Source organism: Arabidopsis lyrata, assembly GCF_000004255.2.
Source record: "Arabidopsis lyrata subsp. lyrata unplaced genomic scaffold ARALYscaffold_3, whole genome shotgun sequence".
In the NCBI taxonomy this organism is placed as follows: domain Eukaryota; kingdom Viridiplantae; phylum Streptophyta; class Magnoliopsida; order Brassicales; family Brassicaceae; genus Arabidopsis; species Arabidopsis lyrata.
In genome coordinates, this window is record NW_003302553.1 from 21,337,194 (window position 1) to 21,358,998 (window position 21,805).

The 21,805-nt window shown below is 37.7% G+C and overlaps 4 protein-coding genes and 1 long non-coding RNA gene across 8 annotated transcripts; 2 read left to right on the forward strand and 3 right to left on the reverse strand.

Moving 5' to 3' along the window:
- The first annotated feature begins 5,380 nt into the window (after window positions 1–5,380).
- On the forward strand, window positions 5,381–7,174 carry LOC9322127. Its single transcript, XM_002883964.2, has 3 exons — window positions 5,381–5,766; window positions 5,841–6,315; window positions 6,708–7,174. Exons 1-3 carry the CDS (start codon window positions 5,613–5,615, stop codon window positions 7,048–7,050), a joined length of 972 nt encoding a protein of 323 aa, XP_002884010.1. The 5' UTR covers window positions 5,381–5,612; the 3' UTR covers window positions 7,051–7,174.
- A 133-nt stretch (window positions 7,175–7,307) lies between these two features.
- Window positions 7,308–11,844, reverse strand: LOC9320078 (translocase of chloroplast 132, chloroplastic). Of its 2 annotated transcripts, none has more exons than XM_021032337.1 (3): window positions 11,643–11,844; window positions 7,600–11,272; window positions 7,308–7,485 (listed from the first exon to the last, which is right to left on the reverse strand). In XM_021032337.1, the coding sequence occupies exon 2, from the start codon at window positions 11,253–11,255 to the stop codon at window positions 7,695–7,697; it is 3,561 nt and encodes a 1,186-aa protein (XP_020887996.1). In that variant the 5' UTR covers window positions 11,256–11,272; window positions 11,643–11,844; the 3' UTR covers window positions 7,308–7,485; window positions 7,600–7,694. The 2 variants fall into 2 exon arrangements, with proteins under 2 accessions (XP_020887996.1, XP_020887997.1); XM_021032338.1 differs by lacking the exon at window positions 11,643–11,844 and adding an exon at window positions 11,447–11,611.
- Window positions 11,845–11,943: 99 nt separating this feature from the next.
- On the reverse strand, window positions 11,944–15,035 carry LOC9322128 (proteinaceous RNase P 2). 3 transcript variants are annotated; one of them, XM_021032351.1, is made up of 7 exons: window positions 14,701–15,035; window positions 13,524–14,562; window positions 12,976–13,077; window positions 12,708–12,886; window positions 12,496–12,616; window positions 12,333–12,401; window positions 11,944–12,259 (listed from the first exon to the last, which is right to left on the reverse strand). In XM_021032351.1, exons 2-7 carry the CDS (start codon window positions 14,508–14,510, stop codon window positions 12,125–12,127), a joined length of 1,593 nt encoding a protein of 530 aa, XP_020888010.1. In that variant the 5' UTR covers window positions 14,511–14,562; window positions 14,701–15,035; the 3' UTR covers window positions 11,944–12,124. The 3 variants fall into 3 exon arrangements, with proteins under 3 accessions (XP_020888010.1, XP_020888008.1, XP_020888009.1); XM_021032349.1 differs by having other exon boundaries at window positions 13,524–14,568; XM_021032350.1 differs by lacking the exon at window positions 14,701–15,035 and having other exon boundaries at window positions 13,524–14,688.
- Window positions 15,036–18,259: 3,224 nt separating this feature from the next.
- LOC9322130 (protein NUCLEAR FUSION DEFECTIVE 4) lies at window positions 18,260–21,410 on the reverse strand. The gene is made up of 3 exons (XM_002886018.2): window positions 20,783–21,410; window positions 19,645–20,477; window positions 18,260–18,940 (listed from the first exon to the last, which is right to left on the reverse strand). The coding sequence occupies exons 1-3, from the start codon at window positions 21,113–21,115 to the stop codon at window positions 18,469–18,471; spliced, it is 1,638 nt and encodes a 545-aa protein (XP_002886064.1). The 5' UTR covers window positions 21,116–21,410; the 3' UTR covers window positions 18,260–18,468.
- On the forward strand, window positions 21,096–21,553 carry LOC110230225. Its single transcript, XR_002333344.1, has 2 exons — window positions 21,096–21,187; window positions 21,307–21,553. It is a non-coding gene; the product is annotated as an uncharacterized LOC110230225 (long non-coding RNA).
- The last annotated feature ends 252 nt before the right edge of the window (window positions 21,554–21,805 follow it).

A 21,805-nucleotide genomic window follows, 5' to 3' on the forward strand; every position in this document is an offset into this window, starting at 1 on the left:
GAGTTGACTAAACCCGAAGTGGGGAACTCGCTTTAAGCCGAGCTCAGTTCTCGCATTCTAAAGAGAAAGGTCTGATCAGCCTGAAAATCTCGAAAGCATTGCCACAAGGCCACAAAAGGTTAAAAGCGGACTTTGCAAACCCGCATATAATTTTAACCAAACCCCCTTGGGCCACAACCTAGAAAGGTTTAAAAGCCTCCTCAGGCAAATATCTTGTTCAAAAGAAAATAATAAAAAAGCCTCCTTAGGCAAAAGACATACTTATCCAAATTTAAATTTCAAATAGATGGGACAAGATCTCATCTCGCATCTAAGCCGAGATCTCATCTCGCATATAAAGCCGAGATCTCATCTCGCATCTAAGCCGAGATCTCATCTCGCATCTAAGCCGAGATCTCATCTCGCATATAAAGCCGAGATCTCATCTCGCATATAAAACCGAGATCTCATCTCGCATCTAAGCCGAGATCTCATCTCGCATATAAAGCCGAGATCTCATCTCGCATATAAAGCCGAGATCTCATCTCGCATCTAAGCCGAGATCTCATCTCGCATATAAAGCCGAGATCTCATCTCGCATATAAAACCGAGATCTCATCTCGCATATAAAGCCGAGATCTCATCTCACATCTAAGCCGAGATCTCATCTCGCATATAAAGCCGAGATCTCATCTCGCACCAAACTACATTTAAAAAAAAAAAAAAAAAAAAAAAAAAAAAAAAAAAAAAAGCTGAGCCCGTCTCGTGCTAAACTATGTTCAAAAAGCCGAGCTCAATGCTCGCATTTACGTGAATAAGTCTTTAGACAAAAAACGAGTTCACCTCGCATCTAACAAAGTTTGAATGCCTAATCTACTAATCAAAGTTATTGCCGCAGGATTGTCAAGAATATTAGTTCTCCGAGCAAATCATCTTACTCGAAGAACTGGGGGGCTAATGTTGGTACCGGATCCCGCAAGGGGTCCATTTTACATGTTGGAGAACCATCACTTTACAAAATCCAAGGAGCCCTATCTTGCAAAAGGGGTGGTCAAACTTTGACATTAATTTGTAGTTTAATTCATGAATTAATGGTCATGGTCAAAGGAGTAAACTTGTCATTCAAGTTTAGGAGTTAATTGCCAAAATTGGAGTTATTTAGTGGAGTTAATTCTGAAATTAATGGCCAAGTAAAGACATCCTAGAAGGAAGGAAGAGGCTATAAAAGAGAAGTGAAGACTCCAAGAAAGGGACACTTATATTCTTGGACACAAGATTCATCCTCTATATTTCTCACTATTATTTTCTCCACAAACTTATACGATCTATTCAACCCATCTTTGTGCTTGTCTAATGAGAGCTTTGTCCCATCTTCAACAATGATGTTACCAATCCTGGGGGGGTTCGGGTTCAACATACCCGGAATTTTCGAAATCCAGAAGAGGAATTTAGCCATAGTGCTACAGCGGAAGTTTTGATGATTTATGAATATATCATGAATATATACATTTAAGTATTAAAATTTTAAAATTCATTTCAGATTTTATGATTTTTTACAAAAAGTATTTCCGCTGCCGGGCTTCGAACCCGAAATTTTTCATATTCAAAGAAGGAATTTAGCCATTGTGCTACAGTGGAAGTTTTGTTATGCTATGAATATATCGTGTATTTATATAATTATGTATTAAACTTTTTAAGATTTATTACAGATTTTAGATTTTTTTCAAAATGTATTTCCGCTGCCGGGCATCGAACCCTGAGGAATTTAGCCATTGTGCTACAGCAAAAGTTTTGTTAAGCGATGAATATATCGTGTATTTATACAACTAGCACCTTGGTGTTGACCTTGGTTCCTCCTCTTTCTGGTTTTGATCCACTCGGATTCTCAGCCGTAGTCATGGATTGGGGCTTCTCCACACCGTTGCCGCCACCTTAGTTGCTTCCTCTTTGACGCAAGGCTTCATTGCCTACATTTCATCTCGGAGGCTGCAACCAAGCTTGCATTGGTGCCTTCTTCCTTGTTCTGCTTCAGCCACAGAACTCTCCCTCTGGGTTTGGCACTTCACAGGTTTGTTCTTGGCATCAACCTTCTTCTCAACCCATCTTGTGAATTGTAACGTTGTTGAACCTTGAACTCTGTTTCATGCACACTAACCTCATGAGTTTCTGTTAAGATGGCTGCAGCGTCTCTTCACTTGTCTTGAGCTTAGGTCCACTCAAGAACTTTTGCCTATGAGCTCAGGTCCGCTCAAGGCCTTACACTCTTCCAGAACCATTAAGTAAAAACTATTTTAAGATTTATTTCAGATTTTAAGATTTTTTACAAAAAGTATTTCCGCTGCCGGGCTTCGAACCCGGAATTTTTCAAATACAAAGAAGGAATTTAGCCATTGTGCTACAGCGGAACTTTTGTTATGCTATGAATATATCGTGTATTTATACAATTATGTATTACACTTTTTAAAATTTATTACAGATTTTATATTTTTTACAAAAAGTATTAATTTCTGCTGCCGAGCTTCGAACCCTGAGGAATTTAGCCATTGTGCTACAGCAAAAGTTTTTTTAAGCAATGAATATATCGTGTATTTATACAATTATATATTAAAATTTTTAAGATCTATTACAGATTTTAAGATTTTTTACAAAAAGTATTTCCGCTGCCGAGCTTTGGACCCGGAATTTTTCAAATTCAAAGAAGGAATTTAGCCTTTGTGCTATAGCGAATATTTTGTTAAGCTATGAATATATTGTGTATTTATACAATTATATATTAAACTTTTTACGATTTTTTACAAAAAGTATTTCCGCTGCCAGGCTTCGAACCCGGAATTTTTCAAATTCAAAGAACGAATTAGCCATTGTGCTACAACGGAAGTTTTGTTATGCTATGAATATATCGTGTATTTATACAATTATGTATTAAATTTTTTTTAGATTTATTACAGATTTTAGATTTTTTACAAAAAGTATTTCCACTGCCGGGCTTCGAATCTGGGATTTTTCAAATTCAAAGAAGGAATTTAGCCATTGTGCTACAGCGGAAGTTTTGTGATGCTATGAATATATCGTGTATTTATACAATTATGTATTAAAATTTTAAAGATTTATGACAGATTTAAGATTTTTTACTAAAAGTATTTCCGCTGTCGGGCTTCGAACCCGGAATTTTTCAAATTCAAAGAAGGAATTTAGACATTGTGCTACAGCGAATATTTTGTTAAGCTATGAATATATCGTGTATTTATACAATTATATATTAAACTTTTTAAGATTTTTTACAAAAAGTATTTCCTCTACCGTGCTTCGAACCCGGAATTGTTTCAAATTCAAAGAAGGAATTTAGCCATTGTGCTACAGCGGAAGTTTTGTGATGCTATGAATATATCGTGTATTTATACAATTATGTATTAAACTTTTAAGATTTATTACAGATTTTAGATTTTTTACAAAAAGTATTTCCGCTGCCGGGCTTCGAACCCTGAGTTTTTCAAATTCAAAGAAGGAATTTAGCCATTGTGCTACAGCGGAAGTTTTGTTAAGCTATGAATATATCGTGTATTTATAAAATTATGTATTAAACTTTTAAAGATTTATTACAGATTTTAGTTTTTTTACAAAAAGTATTTCCGCTACCGAGTTTTGAACCCGGAAATTTTCAAATTCAAAGATGGAATTTAGCCATTGTGCTACAGCGGAAGTTTTGTTAAGCTATGAATATGTCATGCATATATACATTTAAGTATTAAACTTTTTAAAAATTATTACAGATTTTAAGATTTTTTATAAAAAGTATTTCCGCTGCCGGGCTTCGAACCTGGAATTTTTCAAATTCAAAGAAGGAATTTAGACATCGTGTACAGAGAATATTTTGTTAAGCTATGAATATATCGTGTATTTATACAATTATATATTAAAATTTTTAAGATTTTTTACAAAAATATTTCCGCTGCCAGGCTTCGAACCCGGAATTTTTTCAAATTCAAAGAAGGAATTAAGCCATTGTGCTACAGCGGAAGTTTTGTTAAGCTATGAATATATCGTATTTATACAATTATGTATTAAACTTTTAAAGATTTATTACAGATTTTAGATTTTTTACAAAAAGTATTTTCGCTGCCGGGTTTTGAACCCGGAATTTTTCAAATTCAAAGAAGGAATTTAGCCATTGTGCTACAGCGGAAGTTTTGTTAAGCTATGAATATGTCATGCATATATACATTTAAGTATTAAACTTTTTAAAATTTATTACAGATTTTAAGATTTTTTATAAAAAGTATTTCCGCTGTCAGGCTTTGTATCCGGAATTTTCCAAATTCAGAAGAGGAATTTAGCCATAGTGCTACAGCGGAAGTTTTGATGATTTATGAATATATCATGCATATATACATTTAAGTATATCATGCATATATACATTTGATTATTTATGAATATATCATGCATATATAAATTTTTAAGATTTATTACAGATTTTAGATTTTTTACAAAAAGTATTTCCGCTGCCGGGCTTCGAACCCGGAATTTTTCAAATTCAAAGAAGGAATTTAGCCATTGTGCTACAGCGAAAGTTTTGTTATGCTATGAATATATCGTTTATTTATACAATTATTTAATAAACTTTTTAAGATTTATTACCGATATTAAGATTTTCTTGCCAAGAGTTATGATCACTCTCATAAATCAATTCAAAACTTAAGAATCTTTGGATATCATGTGTACCAAATATGATGAATCTAAACAGTGTGTGATTGCGATATTGAGCCTCATCAAGCAAAATAATGCATAGCCCAAATCAACCCATATGATTCTAGACGCAAGACTGATAAACTACACCTTAAACCCTTCATCCCATGTAGATCCATAGTTCCATCATGAAGTTGTAACGGTTAAACTACACCACTTATGACACCAATACTTGTTCAAATAATCAAATTAGTATACTTCCTACCAATACTTATTTAATTACCATCATGGAAGAAGCATTAATGTGAAAAAATAACACTTCGACATGAACAAAACATACATCTTTTAAATCCCTGATTACAAATACAAATTGCATGACTTTCCTACACTTCAAGATCTTTCTCCTTAAATCAAGAAAATAGCCAAACATCTCCAAGAAATTGCAAGAACAATGGACGATGTTAAAATTTGTAAAATGCGTGCGGGTAGGGTCGTGTAAAATTTCTTCTTTTTATTCACACTTCACGTGTTGTGTGTGGAACTGAGTTCACATTAGTTTAACAGCTCGACACAACCATATTCATACAAAGTCTTGATAATATTGATTGCGTTAGAGCCAGAACCTTCAAAAAAAACCTTTAAAAAAACAAAAAAAAATTATATTTTAAGGAACAACAAAATTTATTGCTCAGCACAGAAGGTTAGGGAGATCATTAAGAGTCCATTACAAAATTTTGGGAGGCTGAAACATTAATGTTCTTGACTCGTACGGATACTCTCATGTTCATACACATAAACTAGTTATGTTTTTGTCTTTGTCAACAACCTCAATTAATATTTAGCAGTTGATGGTTGGAGAGGAACTTTTTATTTACTCTTTTTATCTTCTGCCTTTTAAAGACTACTTATTTCTCTTCTTCTTCTTTATTGCTTATAGCTTCTGAGCATCAATGGATCCACATCATAATAATCTTCTCTTTGTAGCCTTTTTTGTTCTCTGCTTAGCCGCGAATGAAGTAACCGGATATGCCACGGTCACAGGCTCGGTGTTTTGTGACCAATGCAAGGATGGAGAGAGATCTTTGTTTGATTTTCCTGTCTCTGGTAATAATCATTAGCATTTTTACATTGCTGTCTACGCTTGTGTTCCTTAAGATGTGTTTGTTGATTTGTTTCAGGAATCAAGGTTAGTGTCACATGTTCTGATGAAAATGGAGAGGTCTACATGTCAAGAGAAGAGACTACTAATTGGCTTGGAGGATATGTAATGAGATTTGATGGTACACCGGATCTGAGTAACTGTTATGCTCAAGTTTCAGATAATGGAGCCCCACAAGACCCAAGTAGCTGCAGCATTGCTTCAGGTCCTGCACAGAAACTTAAACTAATGTTCAGCTTTTTTGGGATTGAAACGTTTGCTGCGGATGCGCTTCTTGCTCAGCCACTTCAGCCAAGGTCTTTTTGTCCTAAACCACCCGCAGCTCCGGTCATGCCTCCTCCTCAAGTCCCGGTCATGCCTCCTCCTCAGGTCCCGGTTAAGCCTCCTCCTAAGGTCCCGGTTATAAGTCCTCCTCCAGTTACATCACCTCCTCAGTTTAAGCTTCCACCTTTGCCTCCAATGCCATTTGTAGAGCCATCAGCTTGTTCTCACCAGTGAGCTTTCTCTCTGATTCATTACCTAGCACACTTCAAATGAATGCTGGACTTTCGGTTTTTCGGTTCCATACTTGTTTGCTCCATGAGTGAGCTTTCATATTTGTTCCTTATAGCACTTCAAATTATGCTAAGTCATTTGGTTTTTAAATTTGATTTTTCAACTAAAACCAAATTTTTTGTTGGTTTGAAATTTTTTGCCTATTCGGTATATATATGATATGGTTTGCCAATTCGGTATATATATACATGAGGAGTATAAATTTTACTATTAGACTTTGATTTATTCAGTTTGGTTACGTTAAGCTTGGTTTTTAGTTCGGTCTTATTATGTATAGTTAACATTCCATATAAAGAGTAATATTTCTTAAGATTTTGTTTTGGTTATATAGGTTGTGGATGAAACCTGAGTACAGATGCTACTGGAGGGCAATAGGTCCAGACACGAAGGTTGCGGTTGCATTTGGGCTAGTAGCTGGGAGGAGATACGGTACTGATATGACAGTACGTGAAGCGCTTGACGGGCGAGGAGAAGCCTATAAGACACTCTTAAGAGAGGCAACAACTGCATTACTCAATTCATACAACTCTCTAGGATTTCCATATAATTCCATCGCTGTGATCACATATACCAATTTGGCTCTCCTCGGGAATTCGGAACATGATGTTCTCATGACCGCTATTCGTTTCATTAAGGCTAATTCCGGGACCTGCAGATTCACAGTCTGTAATTGATTTGTTATGTTTTTCGTACTTACATACTCTACACTTTCATTGTTTTAGGGTCCTTGTGTAATACTATAAAAGTCTATACCTGGATTCATTGGAGAATTTATGGACTATTGTTACATTCCCTGTTTTTACTAAGCGTTAAAATTAGGACAGTGAGCACTAGAATTGGAATTTTGTTTGATATGATAAAACATCATTCAAACATAGAAATCAGTTTTTACATCTCACAGATATAATGCATCATTGGTTGGAGAGGGACATGAACAAAAATAGATATGCTTCATTCATAAGAGAGATCACAAGGTCTTAGAAATAGAAGAAAACAACCACTGAACTATTTATTATTATATATCAGACAAGGAACGTCCTGTTATGTTTCTGGCTATTTCAAAACACAGGCTTTGGTCCATCAATTGGTCTTTTACTAGCAGACAGCTCCTGCTCAAAACCAAAGCACATCAACATCAGCAAAATCCGTTAAGAGGGTTTGCAGAAAAACGAAAAAAAGAAACGAAATCAGCGATCAAAGCAGATATAGATCAGGTTTTGTACCTTATAAACTCACTCTAACGTGTTCTTTTGACTAATCATTTCCTAATACTCCATTGCAAAGGGATGGAAGTGAAATCAGCCTAAATGTTTCTTCATCATTGTCCATATTGTGTTTGCGGGTAACAATAACTAAGTAGCTTCTTGAAGAGAGGAACAATTGCAACCATAGCAAGTTGGAGCTGCTCGGAGCTGTTTACACGGACACTTACTTGCCCTGCTCCTCTATTATTCAGATTAGCACGAGCGATTAAATTAGAGGAACGTCCAATGGGAACCTGAGACTGTATGTTCCCTCCGATAGCAAGATCACCGTGCCAATCCATTACAGAAAGTCCAAGAGTAGTCAAAAACCGGCCAAGCGGATAATCTTTATCTCTCAACTGAGCTTCTAAAGTACCACCATAAGCAAAATCTCCCCGACTAGTCATAGCTCCACCAGACATTACCATTCTGAACCATTTACTAGCAATCAACTTATCTTCGACTTTCAACCCTGCAGAAACCGAATCACCCAAGAGTGTTACAGAAAGACCAGCTGCAGCTTTGTTTCTCCTGAAATTGTTAAATCTCGTTTCGCTTCGAAGAGTATAAGCCAATTCCTTTCCAACAGTTTGCATGTCAAAACCTAGGGAAGTTGATTTACCCTCTCCATGTTTAACCGAGCTGGCCATTTCCAGCTGCACATTTGCATCCTTCTTGTCCTTTGTCACTTGGCCTGAGACAGATATTGGTATTTTGTCTTTTACAACAAAGAGCCGTTCTGCATTCACACCTTCATAACCAATATCATGATCCCACCCATGGGTTTCCAGAACTGGCCTAACAAGCCACTGATTGGAGGAATCAAGGTAGCGGTAGCGGTGAGTAGGGTTATCAGAGTCAAAAGACGCAGGTAAAGATAAATCTGGCATGGGAACTGGAACTGATGCAGGTCCACCACTCTCATCTTCCACATTTTCACTAAACCCATCAGGCAAATCTTTAATCTCTGCAGCAAATTTCTTAAACATCTTACGTCTCTTTCTTTCCTCTTTCATTTGCTTTTTCATTAATAGTTTCTCCCGGTACTCCATCTCATCAAGATACTGCTTCTTCTGAGATTTACTAAGCGTAGCCATTTGAGCTTTAGTCAAACTCTTAAAGGGAGGAAGCTGATCATACTCTGATTCTTCGTCTGAATCCGATGATTCGTCTAAATCATCTTCATCTTCTTCATCCCCATACTGCTGTTCAGGAAGCTTAGGTTGTGGTCTTGACTGCAGAAGTGATGAAAGGAGAAATGGTAATGGCGGAGCCTTGGACCGAGCTGCAAATGGTCTCCCAGGAATATTATCTTGTAACTTCAGAAGAGCATTTGCTTCTGCTAGAATCTTGGATGCAAATGAGAGTAACAACAAATGTGGCTTCCACACTTGGCCATTCGGTAATACTCTCTGGCCTGCCCGATTAGTCCTGCAAGCAGAGTGATTCTCAACTAAAGAAACAGGGTTCATGAGCCTCATATCTCCAGCTGCTTGGCGAATAGCCTGCTGGATGACGTGAGAGCGTTGTGTTACAAACATGTCATAGCTAGAAGCAGTGCCATTTGGGCCATCTGGTGGAACAGAAGCGGCATGAGTCAAACCCACAATGGCATTAAACCAAATCGATGGACCAAAAACATCACTTATGGTGCGCAGGAGAGGCATGTCACCAGAATCTCTGCTTTGCATATCCAACCTATCAAGATATAGTACAATGTCAGGTGGATTCTTCTTGATGAAAGCCTTAACAGAATTCAGGATCTTCTCATTCTTGGCTTGATCAGACCAGGAAGGTAAGAGACCGGGAGTGTCAATCACCCGTACCTTAATTCCCTGAACCAAACCATCAACATCTTGAACCCTCTTTGTCCCCATCTGGAATGCATCAGTACAAAATTTCACTTCATCAAATATAGAATTGATCGTTGCACTTTTACCAACCCCACTTTTACCGAGAACCATAATCGTACAAGAAAAATCAAGTGGATCCTGTCCAGCAGCCTCAAGCTGTTCTGCCATGGCACTGGCACGATCAAAACTAAAAGCACCAACACGGCTTCCATTTCTGCCCCTCAACTGCTCAGCCAATCCAAGCCTGTATAAAACCTGAGCAACAACAACATTATGCGGGGTTTGCCCTAGTCTATGTGCAAGCCTCAAAAATTTTACCCTGATCAACTGGAGCTTCTCACGGGTCTCATCATGCTCATCAGTCTCTACAGTGGTAGAGTCCTCAGCTTGCTGAGACTGATTGTGAGACCCATTCCCATTGACACGAGACTGTTGAGGAGCACGTGATGCAGGTTCCAAAAGAGGAGAAGCACGACCAAGACCTGCTGGACGAGCAGGTGGTAATGCTGTAGGATTACTTCTAGACTCTGTTGGTGAAACAGAACTTACTACCTCAGCTTCTGTTTCCACATGTGAATTTTCCTTAATCTCTGGATCTACATTTACTCTGCTGCTTCGCTGCTTCTCAAGTTCCTTATTAGGTTGAGGCCTCTGTTGGACATCATGTCCTCCATTAGAATTTCTAACTGTCTCGTTTTCTCTAGAAGTTACCCCAGGGGAGCCACTATTGCTGCGAATTTCAGTAGACTCAGGATTTGAGTTCGGCGAAGAAGCCAATTGTTGCTCTGGTTTTAAACAAGTACTGTCCCCTTCAGTCTCTCCCTTTTCCCCGGAACTAGATTTATCCAATGGAGATGAAGTCTCAGCACTTGCTACTTCAGTACTATCATTCACAGATTTGTCACCTGAAGCATTAGTTTCAATATCACTTGTGTAGGCGGCACCAGTCTCACCATTTGTTTTTGCCTCGGACTCATTGTCTATACATACTGAACCAGAACCATTCTCAAATAGATTCTTACCTGTTCCTGCACCATCCACAACTTCTTCTTCTGTCCTTTCCTCAAACAGATTTTTAGTTGTTCCTTCACCATCCTCAACATCTTGTTCTGTCTGTACGCCATCAACTCTTTCCTCCCAATTTTCAACTACAATGCCATCATTCCATGGTTCCTCAATCCCATCATCTTTTGGAATAACTTCAGCCACCACTTCTTTATTATTAGGAGAGACGATTCCATTTCCCAAAAAAGAATGAGTCTTTCCGTTTTCAATACTCACATCCTCAGCCGCTAACTTCAAACCATTAGTATCAGCCATCTCAGTGTTCTCAACAACATCCAAGTTCGATTCAACTTTACCATAAGAATCACCTGCACCTCCTTCCCCCTTATCACCATTCATTTTCGGAGCCACAACATCAAATCCAGCCTCCCCCGCACCATGGCTCTCTCCAACAACCGAATAATCAACATGCAAATCTTTAACACCCCCTTCATTACTACTTGTTTCATCCAAATCACCAACTGCCTCTTCAAAATCCTCCACTTCATTCTCATCCTTCGAACTTTGACGAGTTTCCTCTAAAGGTAAATCATCGGTCTCCAACAATTCACGTTTTGGATCCTCCTCCTGCTCATCATTCTCTGAACCAATCGCTTCCTCAAAAACATCATCTTCTTTCTCATCCTTTACTTCAACAGATCCCAACAACTCAGTCTTCGCTACTTGCTCATCGCTAATTCTATCTGACCTAACAACAACCTCAGTCCCATCTCCCATTTTCTAGATCACCACCGCTACCCAAAAAAAACAACCAAATCAGAGATTAGAAATCACTGCAACGACCAAATATAACCATCAATATAAAACTCCAACAACCAAAAAAAAAAAAATCGAGCACACAGCTAAAAAAAAAAAACCCTAGATCAGAGTTAATCACCACCACGAATCTTAGAATCATCATCACTTACCAATCCCAGAAACTGAAATTCAATTGAAGTGAAACAAATCGCTTAAGCAAAAGTATATTTAGTGATAGGGATCTCCAAACATACAAAGAAGAACTTGTTGAATATAGCAAACCAAAACCTAAACAGAAGAGAGAGACGACGAAGACCGGAGACGAAGACGAAGACGAAGAAGAAGAGAAATGGAGAAAAACCTTACCAGAGGTTAGAGATAGAGAGAAATAGAGAGAAGGTGAAAAAGTGTGAAGATCCTTCATGCGCTTTACCGGCTGCGAGCCTGCGACTACGACGGGGAAGGAGATAAGAGAAGTTGATCAACGGTGGAGATCGGTTTGGGTTTAAGCATCGTACGGTTGATAATTGCTCGTTGATGCAATCGTGAAATGATGCTGACGTGGACTAAATAAAGTTGAGTGAGTGAAGCCGTGAAGGCAGTAGAAAACCCTTGTGTGTCAATTCGATTTAACCAACCCGGTTCGGTTTGGTTCGGTCTGATCAACTACAATTTTAACCACTTTTTTTGGTTCTCTCTTTCTAATGAGCAAATTTCAGGCCCTTACTATAGAATCAATCATGTTTTTTGTGTTAATCTTTCGAATAAAACTCAACAAATAATCCTGTTTTCGACGGCGAGATACATGAACTCAATAAGCTGTTGGAGCTACTAAGAATCTTCCCATTTCAAGAAGTTGCAAGCTTTCCATTACTTTTAGGTGAATCTAAAACACTTTGTCTGCTAATACACATCCAAGTTCTTGAAGACTCTTCATTGTTTTCGCATGAGACCGGGAAATGCCATGACCCTTTTTCGGATTCCTGATTTGTCGAAATGTAATTCAAAAAATATCCAAACGGGGGAAAATAAAAGGGACTGAGATGGTAAACAAACCTGAATGACAACCGAAAAAGGAGACGGCATTTCAAGCTTCAGATTACCTTTCACAAAAGTATACCGGACCTGTACCAAAACCATAAACCAAATGCTAATTGTAGATTCCTCAAAATTACAATTTTAGTATAAAAAGTTGCATATTATAAGTTTATAACTCTACCTGATGCCTTTCTTTCCACTTATGGAAAAAACTGCTCCCTAAAAGTTCAAAAATGTGATCCCTCATCTCATCATTTGTTACAAGCAAACACTTGAGCTTAGCAGCAGCATATAGCCAATACCTGGAAAGGTTAATATACAAAAGATGAGTGTTGTAACCAAACATTGTTTTTTTTTGAACTAATGGTATCTAAGAAAAGCTAAAGTTCATACCAATCATCATTGGATCCTGGTGGAGTTGGATATAGGACACCGTTACTAATCCATTCTTCAACCAGATTCCGGTGGGTTGGGTTTTCTAAAAGCGCCCTGACCCGTCTCTTGTGCAATAGAATTAGGGGCCATTTGTTATTACCACTTTCACGGTAAAGTTCCTTCACCACAGATTCAAGCTGCTCTATCGCACATGTACATTGTCAGTATCGTAGGAATGGATTCGCAAATATGTAGGAAGAACAACAACTAAAAATAGATGAGAAACCTGTGGAAGACTGAAACTGCCATCTACAAAATTTTGTTGGTAGAGCCCAATATTTGCTCCATCTACTATAGCTTCGTAATTTCCATGTTTCTCAAGCCAGTCCTGGCATATATATGAGCAACTTTCAACAAAGATTGACATTTGAATACTCAAGATAAATATTCTTTGTATTTATATAGAAACTCCGTTTCAAGCTCAAAACTTAGTAAATATCATCAAGGACAATAAGATATAATCATACTTACATTACATCTAAAAGAAAAGAACTTGGCAAATGCCTATCTATAAATATCAAATTCGGAACTATACAGTACTCCGATAATGTTTCCCAATTGATGAATTCGTGCTAAAAGCAATTAAAAGAGGAGATTGAACTCTCTCTCGTACTAAAAAATTCAAGCACACCTTTCTCTAAATACTTTATCAAAGTTAACTAAGCAAACATAAACTTATATCTTCTCCTGAATTTTTCTCTCATGCAATTTTCTTATGTCCAGACTTATTAGAAGCAAGTTAAGAGAATCTAGGAATCATCCATTTTTCCTAACCTGAAATTCGCTGAAGTCCACCTGCGTCTCGCATGAATTCATCTTTGCCTTCCTCTCCATAGCCAAAGCCACCAAAGAATCCACAAACTTCTGTGTTTCCACCTCATTGGTATCTACACAAGCCAACTGCTCCCTGCAGCTCAAACATCTTCCGGTTGAGCTAACATTACCTTTCTTTACAGTCCATTTGCCCTCACCAACCCACCCATGCCCGTGCCACCCACCTCCATTCTTCAAAACAGCTTCTCTAAGCATCCCAACATCAGAACCAATTCCATTATCACTAACCTCACCAGCTTTCTCTCCACAGAACCATTCCTCAATAATTTTCGAAGTTTCTTCACAAACGCAGCCAACATATTCCCTCAACTTATGTAAATATCTATAAACCTTGTTTTCTCGGCCCGTGGCAGCGCTTACCTTCAACAACGCCAAGATCTCTGCCTCCTCCAATGCAATTCCTGCAGCTTCCATGTGCTCTTCCACCTCATAACCCATGTCAGCATCCAATCTCTCACAGAAACAGAGCAAAGCCGGCGCATAGGTCCTCAGACGGGGAATCGACACACCGCCAACAGAAACAAAGTCCTTAACAACCTTGAAAGCATAATCACCATCACCTTTAGCAGCAGCCAACCTAGCCACTGAAGTGACAGATGCCTCATTAGGACTTATCCCCGAACTAACCATACGATCAAAAATCTCGAAACCACGGTCAATGGCAAGGCTCCGAAGAGATGTATCACTAATAGAAGCAGAGCATAGGTACACAAGCGTCTGAAAATGTTGCTGGCTGAGGCGTAATTCGCTGGAAGTGACGGCTGCATCATAAAGGGCTAATGCAGCTGAGAGGTCCTTGGACTTGGAACATGAATTGAGGTTGAAGAGGAGATTTGTTTCAGGGCTTCTGCTTATCTTCTTCTTCTTGTTGGGTCTTGAAGAGCTTTCGTCGTGGTGGCGAGACCGGTGTTGATCAGAAGCAGCCATGTAAATCTCAAAGTTACAAGCTTTGCATTGGCAGATAGTGGAAGATGAAACCCTAACCCTAACCAGAAAAAATCCACAACTTTAAGTTAGCTGAAACAAACAATGAACACCATTAAAACCAATAACAGACAGTTGCAAAACATATCCCAGTTTCAGTTCCTAAAAACAGAACAAAGATGAAAGACCTTACCTTGTTTCAAGTAAACAACGCCGGCGAGATAAACCAGCTGACGGAGGTCCAAAGCGATTAGATGGTGGCGCAACGTCGATTAGTGGAGGAGAGACGACGAATTCGACAAAGACCACGGCGGCGGCGACTCACTGAGCAGAACAGATTTAAAAGGTGAACCGGGTTTTGAATTGTCGATCCCGGTTTAGCGTAATCTTGGTTAAGTTTTCGATTCACATTTGTAATAGAGCTGGTTAGGCCTGGGAAATAAACCGAACTGAATGTACCAAACCGAAACCGAAGCAAAAAAACGAACCGAGCCGAACCGAAAATTTGAAAATAACCGAACAGATACTAAATTTTATAACCAAAATAACCGTAACCGAATCGGTACCGAACCGAAATACCTGAAATACAATTATATTTTCAAAATAATTAGTTATTTATAGACCAAATAATCAAAAATACTTGAAAAATTTATAAAAATAGTAAAAATACTCGAAAATAACCGAAATATATCCAAAAATATCCGAAAATACTCAAAAATAACCGAAATATCCGAAAATATACTAGGCAAAATAACCGAATGGATACTAAATTTTAAAACCAAAAAAAACTGGAACAGAACCGAAAATTTAAAATATCCGAATAGATACTAAATTTTAAAATCGAAAGAACCGAAACCGAGTGGACCTAACCGAAAACCGAACGGATAACCGAAAATCCAGGCCTAGATCTGGTGGTACTAGTCTACTCGAATACAGGAGAAGGTGTTATGTTGAACCGGTCACTAGATTTATATATTCTTTTCAATTTAAAAAAGTAAAAACGCCATAGCTTCCAACAACAAACCCTCTGGTAGATGGAGAGTCTTTGCCTTCCAATACCAAGTCAGCTCTCAGTCAACATTTCCGTTGACTTCCTCTTTATTTCGGCCCCCTCAAGTTCTTCTATTCCTCTATTGACCCATTGGAACATATCAAATATCCAATAGAATATTACTGCCATAACTGTATATAGCAGTCACGGTGAATATGAAAAAGGTCCAAAGATTAGGGACAAAGGTTTGGAGCAAGAGCAAGGTTGATAAATCATCGACAAATTTGTTCATGTCTTCTGCTTCCATTCCTACTTCCTAGCACAATGTGTACGACTATCGCGGCATCACCATCAATCATGTGTTCGTGGAAACCTTCATAGCTAAAAAAAAACTTTATTTGATTTCCTTAACCCAAGAAAAAAAAACACTTTATTTGCTTCGAGGTGTTTTTAAGTTTCAATCAAAAGCTCTATCCACTGATTTTAACCACGAGCTTGAGTTTTAAGTAAAGTCTCCAAGTAAATAGATGATTTTTTCGTCAGGAGCAAATGGAATGAAGTGTACGTGTAATTGTCTAAATCAAGTTATGCAACTTAGCATCAAGAAGTTGGAGAATAATAGACGAACAAGAGTGTTGTAGATGAATAATATTGAGTTGCAATTGAACGAAATAATAACGATGAGAAATTAGAGTGATACTATGCAAAGCCTGAGTAGTTTAAAAAATGAAATAAAAAAGAACGATAATCCTTCATATATTAACAGCATAAAACAAATATAGCTGCTGCAAATTTATTATTCATATCATTATTATTAAAAAAAAAAAACAATACAAAAGACAATTGGATCATGTAAACAACGATTCAGTGTTGAACCATTGACCAAAGATAGTTCCCAAATCCCCAAATTGTTTAAAGATTTGGAGAACATGTAGGAATTTGCTATGAAGCGCCATCTCACTCTCCAAGCCCAAGATATCCAACAAGTCGTTTATTAGGCTGAAAAGCTTTTGCAATTTCTGAATACAACGATATAATGTTGCCACAAAGTCGAAGAAACTGCGAACTTTAGAAATAATCGTAACAAAAAAATTGCAAATTTTAGCCACGATCATAAGAAAGAAATCACGAAGCTTAGAAAAAACAGCAGCAAAGAAATTGCGGAGCTTAGTAATAATGGTATCAAAGAAACCACGAAGTGTTGAAATGAGAGAGGAGAATGATTCTTGGACCCTTTCTACCATTGGGGAGACTAAGTTATGAAGCATGTTCTTCGCAGAATCGAACCATTTCGAAACTCTCGAAAACAAATTTCCCCAAAACATTTTGCTCTCTACTTCTATTATGATTTGAATATGGAAGGGAATTATGAGAAAGAAAGCGTGAGGGATGGTTCTTTTTATATGGTTGTGCAGTTGTGCCATGCATCAATGTGTATATGTGACCGTCAAAATTCTTTGACTTTAATTATGATCGACTTTCCATCTATTAATTTCCCGATAATCAATAAGTGATTGAAATGTGAGAAGGCTTGGTGAGTTTCTGCATTGTTTTGTGTGTATACATAAAAAAAAAAAAAAATTATATATGCCTAAAACTAAATAATTCTATAGAAAAAAAATATGACGAGGTTCATTTTTTTCTTATCATTATTGGCTACTACTTACTCGGGTTCTTGTCCGCCCTACGGATGGGTGGGCAATGGGCATTTACAATTTTCATTTTTTTTTTTTTGCTAAAAATGTAAATATTTCATTAGAAAATGAAAAAATTTAGGAATTACAAGAATGTAAAACCTATAGTTTGGTCCCATGGCAATTCTCATATTTTTCCCCTTCGATTATTCAACTCGAATTTATTTTCATAATTTTGTTATAAGACTTGGATAGTTTTTTTTTTATACGGTTAAGAGGTTCTAGGTCTATCTATTACCATTTCTTCAGAGTTCAGAGAAGGATGTCTCTATGAAAATTAACGAAGGCACAATCTAATTTGTGTGTAAGTGTCTCATGTTTCATACTTTTTAGATTCTCTTGAAACGTACGAAGAGATACATATGGTCCCTTTTACGAGCTACCGAGCCGAAAAATATGGCTCGTCAATCTAGAGAAGCTGAGATGGTTAGCTCACATCAGGAGGTCACAAATGTTCATGATCATTCTCTCAGTTCCCAACAGGTACCTTTAACTTTTGGATTTTGCGGGTACTAAAGTAACACCTTTAGTTTTTATTGGCACAGAATAAGGACCTCCTTCTGCTAATGTTCTAGTTGAGGGACCAACCTTTTGGAACCAATCTGAGGTGATTATTGTTCGAGTTCTTTTGGTTTTGGAGGATAATTTAATAAATTCTGAAGATTACTCAATAAAAGAAGGTTGAAGACTGATAACTTAGAGGCCGCAAAGATGGAGGTTGCCCATGATAAGAGTGTGAGGAGAAGCGGGGATTAAAGTGCTTTGACTGGGAGAAGCTAGGATTCTCTCAGTTGTCCGTGCATTTTGTCGAATCCGATAAACCAAATGTTGGAGACGAAGAGCAGTCTCCGAGAAGAAAGGAACTCGACTCAAGAATCAGAATGGTGATGTTTATTTGGTTGATAACAGGGGAATTTCTGGACCACATCAACTGCATGAAAAGTGTTAATTTTGTTACGCTCTTTTTTAAAACATTTATTTTCTTATTTCGTTAATTATTCCGAGACTATATATAATCAACCACTTGTATATATATACTTGTACTAAATAAAATCTTAGAAACGAAGTGGATGGGAACATCAAAATGTCATTCATTTATATGATTTGAACAAATCTCGATAAAAAAAATACATTGGCGATGTTCCTACAACAATGATTTCTGGTACTTGCAATTTTGTTCAACAATATCTTGAATCCGATATTGTATCATGTATACAAAATCAGCATCTGAAACGTGACAAACAAATCTAGTGCGACCGAACTAGATCTATAATTCTTAACTAAGGCTACCACCAGATTTTTTGGACTTCTTGCTAGCGTGAATCTTAGCGTAAATCTCCTTCGTCCTATAAGCCAACACAAGATCCAAACCGACTCCAATAACAGAAGCTAATGCCATGACTATGAAAATGAGACGGTAACAATGAGCTCCTACGCACGTGTTGCCCCCACCAGGAGTTGGTGTGGCCTCTGCATCGTAGAGGAAGCCAGCGAGGAGACCCGAGAAGAGGAACGAGCCAAGTGGCAAGTTAAGTACTAAAATGTTGTAGATGAGACCATAGTATTTGAGACCAAAGAGTTCGGACGCTGTTGGTACGGTTATGGCTAGACGAACACCGTAACAAACTCCAACCACCATTGAACCAATGTAGAGTGAATTGGGTACGGCTAAAGCCATTAGTATATATCCTACGGCCATAAGGATTTGAGAGGCTGCATTCCATAGTGGTCTTGGTGTTCCAGCTTTCCTATAAAATTAGAAGAAAATTATATATTCTTTGGTTAGTAAAGTATAAAATCAACATGGTCATTGAAATGATATATATGTTGCATAACCTTTAAATTTAAAATCTTATAAATCAGTAGAATGTAAAAGTTTCAAAAGAATCCAAAGGGGAAATTTAGGTGGAAAATTAAGTTAACACGTGAAGAGAAAATTAAATACCGTGGTCCAAAATAAGGAAAAGAGCAAGATATTTGATTTGGAATTGTCTATGTAGTACCAAAACTAGTTAAATGAATCAAACAGAAAATTCTAAAAGATCCCTTTTCTTTATATGAGAAAAATCATTTAAGGAAAAAACAATATACAAATTTAGAACGCATTGAATTTTGTATGTCCATATATGAGGATGAAAAATGATATACGTCACGTTACAGTTTTGTAATGAATGTTACTACTTAATGTTAGAACGATAATTGATACTTTCAATGATAGCATCGTAAAGAACGAGACAGAGTAAAATGGATTGAACAGTAAACTACGGTCAAAAATGTGCATAGCTTATGAAATTTTTACTGTTAGTCCGCTCCATTTTCTGAATGAACAGTGTAAAGCGGACAAATAATGTTTATTTATCCGTTATTCACTGTTCATCTTGGGAGCAGATCAAACGGTGAATGGTAAAAAAATGCATAGTGTTAAAAGGAGGAGCCGAGGAGGAGAACTTACTTGAGAAAGTATTCGGAGAGAGTACCGGAGAGAATGCGACCAAAGAATCCCCAAATACTGGTCATGGAGACAAAGATTGAAACATTTGTGTATCCAAGGGCAAGACCTATCTGACCCATATTGTTCATCACAGCTAAACCAGTTCCTACACCACACAAGAAGGACACAAAAAGCACCCAAAAGTCAACGGTCAATATTGCTTCCATTATAGTGTGGTCTTCTCCCAACACCGGTTTCTTCTTCTTCACTTCTTGTTCAGCTGCCACCGCAGCTACAACCACCACTTCTCTCTCCGCTGCCGCGATCTCGGATCTAAGCAACGGTTCTTGAATCCGTCCTTCTAAGTCATCTTGTTCACCGTGATTCAAGCTCTTGATGAAAGAGTGGAAAGGAATGGCTATTGGAGAAGCCAATAGGAAGAGAAGTATGGAGGCGAAAGCAACAGAGAACACTCCGGTTTTGATTCCGATGATGTCGTAAGACTGAAGGTACACGGCGACAACGACGGCCACAATGTTGAATATAGTAAAGTAGCGAGTCTCTTCATTCTCCTCGGCGGCAGAAGAAGCTGGTGAGATCTCACGGAGGAAGAAAACCGCCGTGAGACAGACCGCGAAAGGGATGACTGCGAGCAAAACCAAAAACGACGCCGGATCGTTTGAGAACAGAGCAGTGCATAGGTCGGTGAATATAGCAGTGCTTAGGCCGACATATCCTTTCAAGATCCCGGAGACAGGACCACGGTTTCGTCGGAAATTACGTATGCAAGTCACTAAAACCGCCGTGTTCATCCACGTTGTGCTGTTCCCTCCCATACAGAGGAATATACACATCTGAAAAATTCAAAAGAAGAAATATTCAATCAATCTGAAAATTAATTTTTTGACTAGTGGTTAGTACTAATAAGACCTTAATTCGTGAATATGCGTGTGTGAGTTATAGACGGTAATTCATCATTTACCATATTTTTTTACAATAAACCCTAAAAAATCTCTTATCTCACATGATTTTACCATTTACACAATATTATTCCCACGCATTTGCGCGGGCAGTCACCTAGTAAGACCTTAATTCGGGAATATGCGTATGTGAGTTATAGACGGTAAAAAAAAAAAAGAGAAAAAAATATTGTTAGTACCTGCCAATAAGGGATTGGTTGGATGGTGCGGCTAACAACAAGCCATTGTACACCATAACCGAGAAGACCTTCAAAACAACCAATAAGAAGGATGACAGGAGTAGGAAGACGGTCAGAGGCAAGGCCAGCGAGGATCCCAAAGGCTTTTCCAACGTCTTTAGCGACAGAGAGGTTGTTGAGCTCGAGCTGGTTGAGATTCATGAGAGACTTAAGAGCACCGGAGTAGTTTGAAAAAGTGTAGTTGTTGCCGGAGATGGCTTGAACCCAAACAGCCGTTACAAATCCAAGCCATTTCAATGCAGAAGAAGAAGAGATAGATCTTTGGAAACCCATTTGTAGAAAAAGAAGAGAAAGTGTGTGGGTCGTGGAAATTCTCCGTGTGGACGGTTTTATAGAAGAGAAAAGGTAAAGGGTTTTTTATGCTTTGCGTGTTTTGTTTTATTTTATTTAATTAATTAGGTTTTGACATTTTAAATTTTTAATTAACAATTAATAACAACATGTCGAATGGGTTTTATTTTAAGATGTGGAATGAGACCAGGGAAGGTACGTACGACACCGACGTGTACGGGTTAAAGTAGGTGTATAAACCGTGGATGTATTATAACATGGAATACTAAAATACGGCGTGCTCTTGTTGTGTTTTTTTTTTTTTGTTCCGGTCGTTTGAAATAATAATAATTGTATGTGGCCAACTTGGGAATTGATGTATCTTCTGGAATATACTGTTGGATCTATTACTTATTCCAATCAATTTTGCAATTCTGAGTATCCGGAGATCTAGATACCAAGATACGTGTAAATTACTACGTTTTTATGGATGCATGTTTGGGTACTAAATTTTGGGGTTTGAATACTCGTACCATAATTTAATAAATAGTTAAAGATAATTTGGCCAATGATATGCTTTCATGCAGAATCTAAATAGTCACAAAATTATACAAATTTAATTTTTAACATAGAAACTTGAACTGTTTTTCCAAAACATCTTATATAGTGAAACAAAATAAAATACCTAAAACA

What these genes read in the sequence shown, in the direction of transcription:
- LOC9322127 (XM_002883964.2), top strand. Translation starts at nt 5,613, where the DNA reads ATGGATCCACATCATAATAATCTTCTCTTTGTAGCCTTTTTTGTTCTC. An exon ending in GTTTGATTTTCCTGTCTCTG is followed by an intron (nt 5,767 to 5,840) that starts GTAATAATCATT and finishes GATTTGTTTCAG; the next exon opens with GAATCAAGGTTAGTGTCACA. An exon ending in CCATCAGCTTGTTCTCACCA is followed by an intron (nt 6,316 to 6,707) that starts GTGAGCTTTCTC and finishes TTGGTTATATAG; the next exon opens with GTTGTGGATGAAACCTGAGT.
- LOC9320078 (XM_021032337.1), bottom strand. Translation starts at nt 11,255, where the DNA reads ATGGGAGATGGGACTGAGGTTGTTGTTAGGTCAGATAGAATTAGCGAT.
- LOC9322128 (XM_021032351.1), bottom strand. Translation starts at nt 14,510, where the DNA reads ATGGCTGCTTCTGATCAACACCGGTCTCGCCACCACGACGAAAGCTCT. An exon ending in GCAGTTTCAGTCTTCCACAG is followed by an intron (nt 12,887 to 12,975) that starts GTTTCTCATCTA and finishes GCGATAGAGCAG; the next exon opens with CTTGAATCTGTGGTGAAGGA. An exon ending in AGTGGAAAGAAAGGCATCAG is followed by an intron (nt 12,402 to 12,495) that starts GTAGAGTTATAA and finishes GTTTTGGTACAG; the next exon opens with GTCCGGTATACTTTTGTGAA.
- LOC9322130 (XM_002886018.2), bottom strand. Translation starts at nt 21,115, where the DNA reads ATGGGTTTCCAAAGATCTATCTCTTCTTCTTCTGCATTGAAATGGCTT. An exon ending in AACCAATCCCTTATTGGCAG is followed by an intron (nt 20,478 to 20,782) that starts GTACTAACAATA and finishes TGAATTTTTCAG; the next exon opens with ATGTGTATATTCCTCTGTAT. An exon ending in CTCTCCGAATACTTTCTCAA is followed by an intron (nt 18,941 to 19,644) that starts GTAAGTTCTCCT and finishes CTAATTTTATAG; the next exon opens with GAAAGCTGGAACACCAAGAC.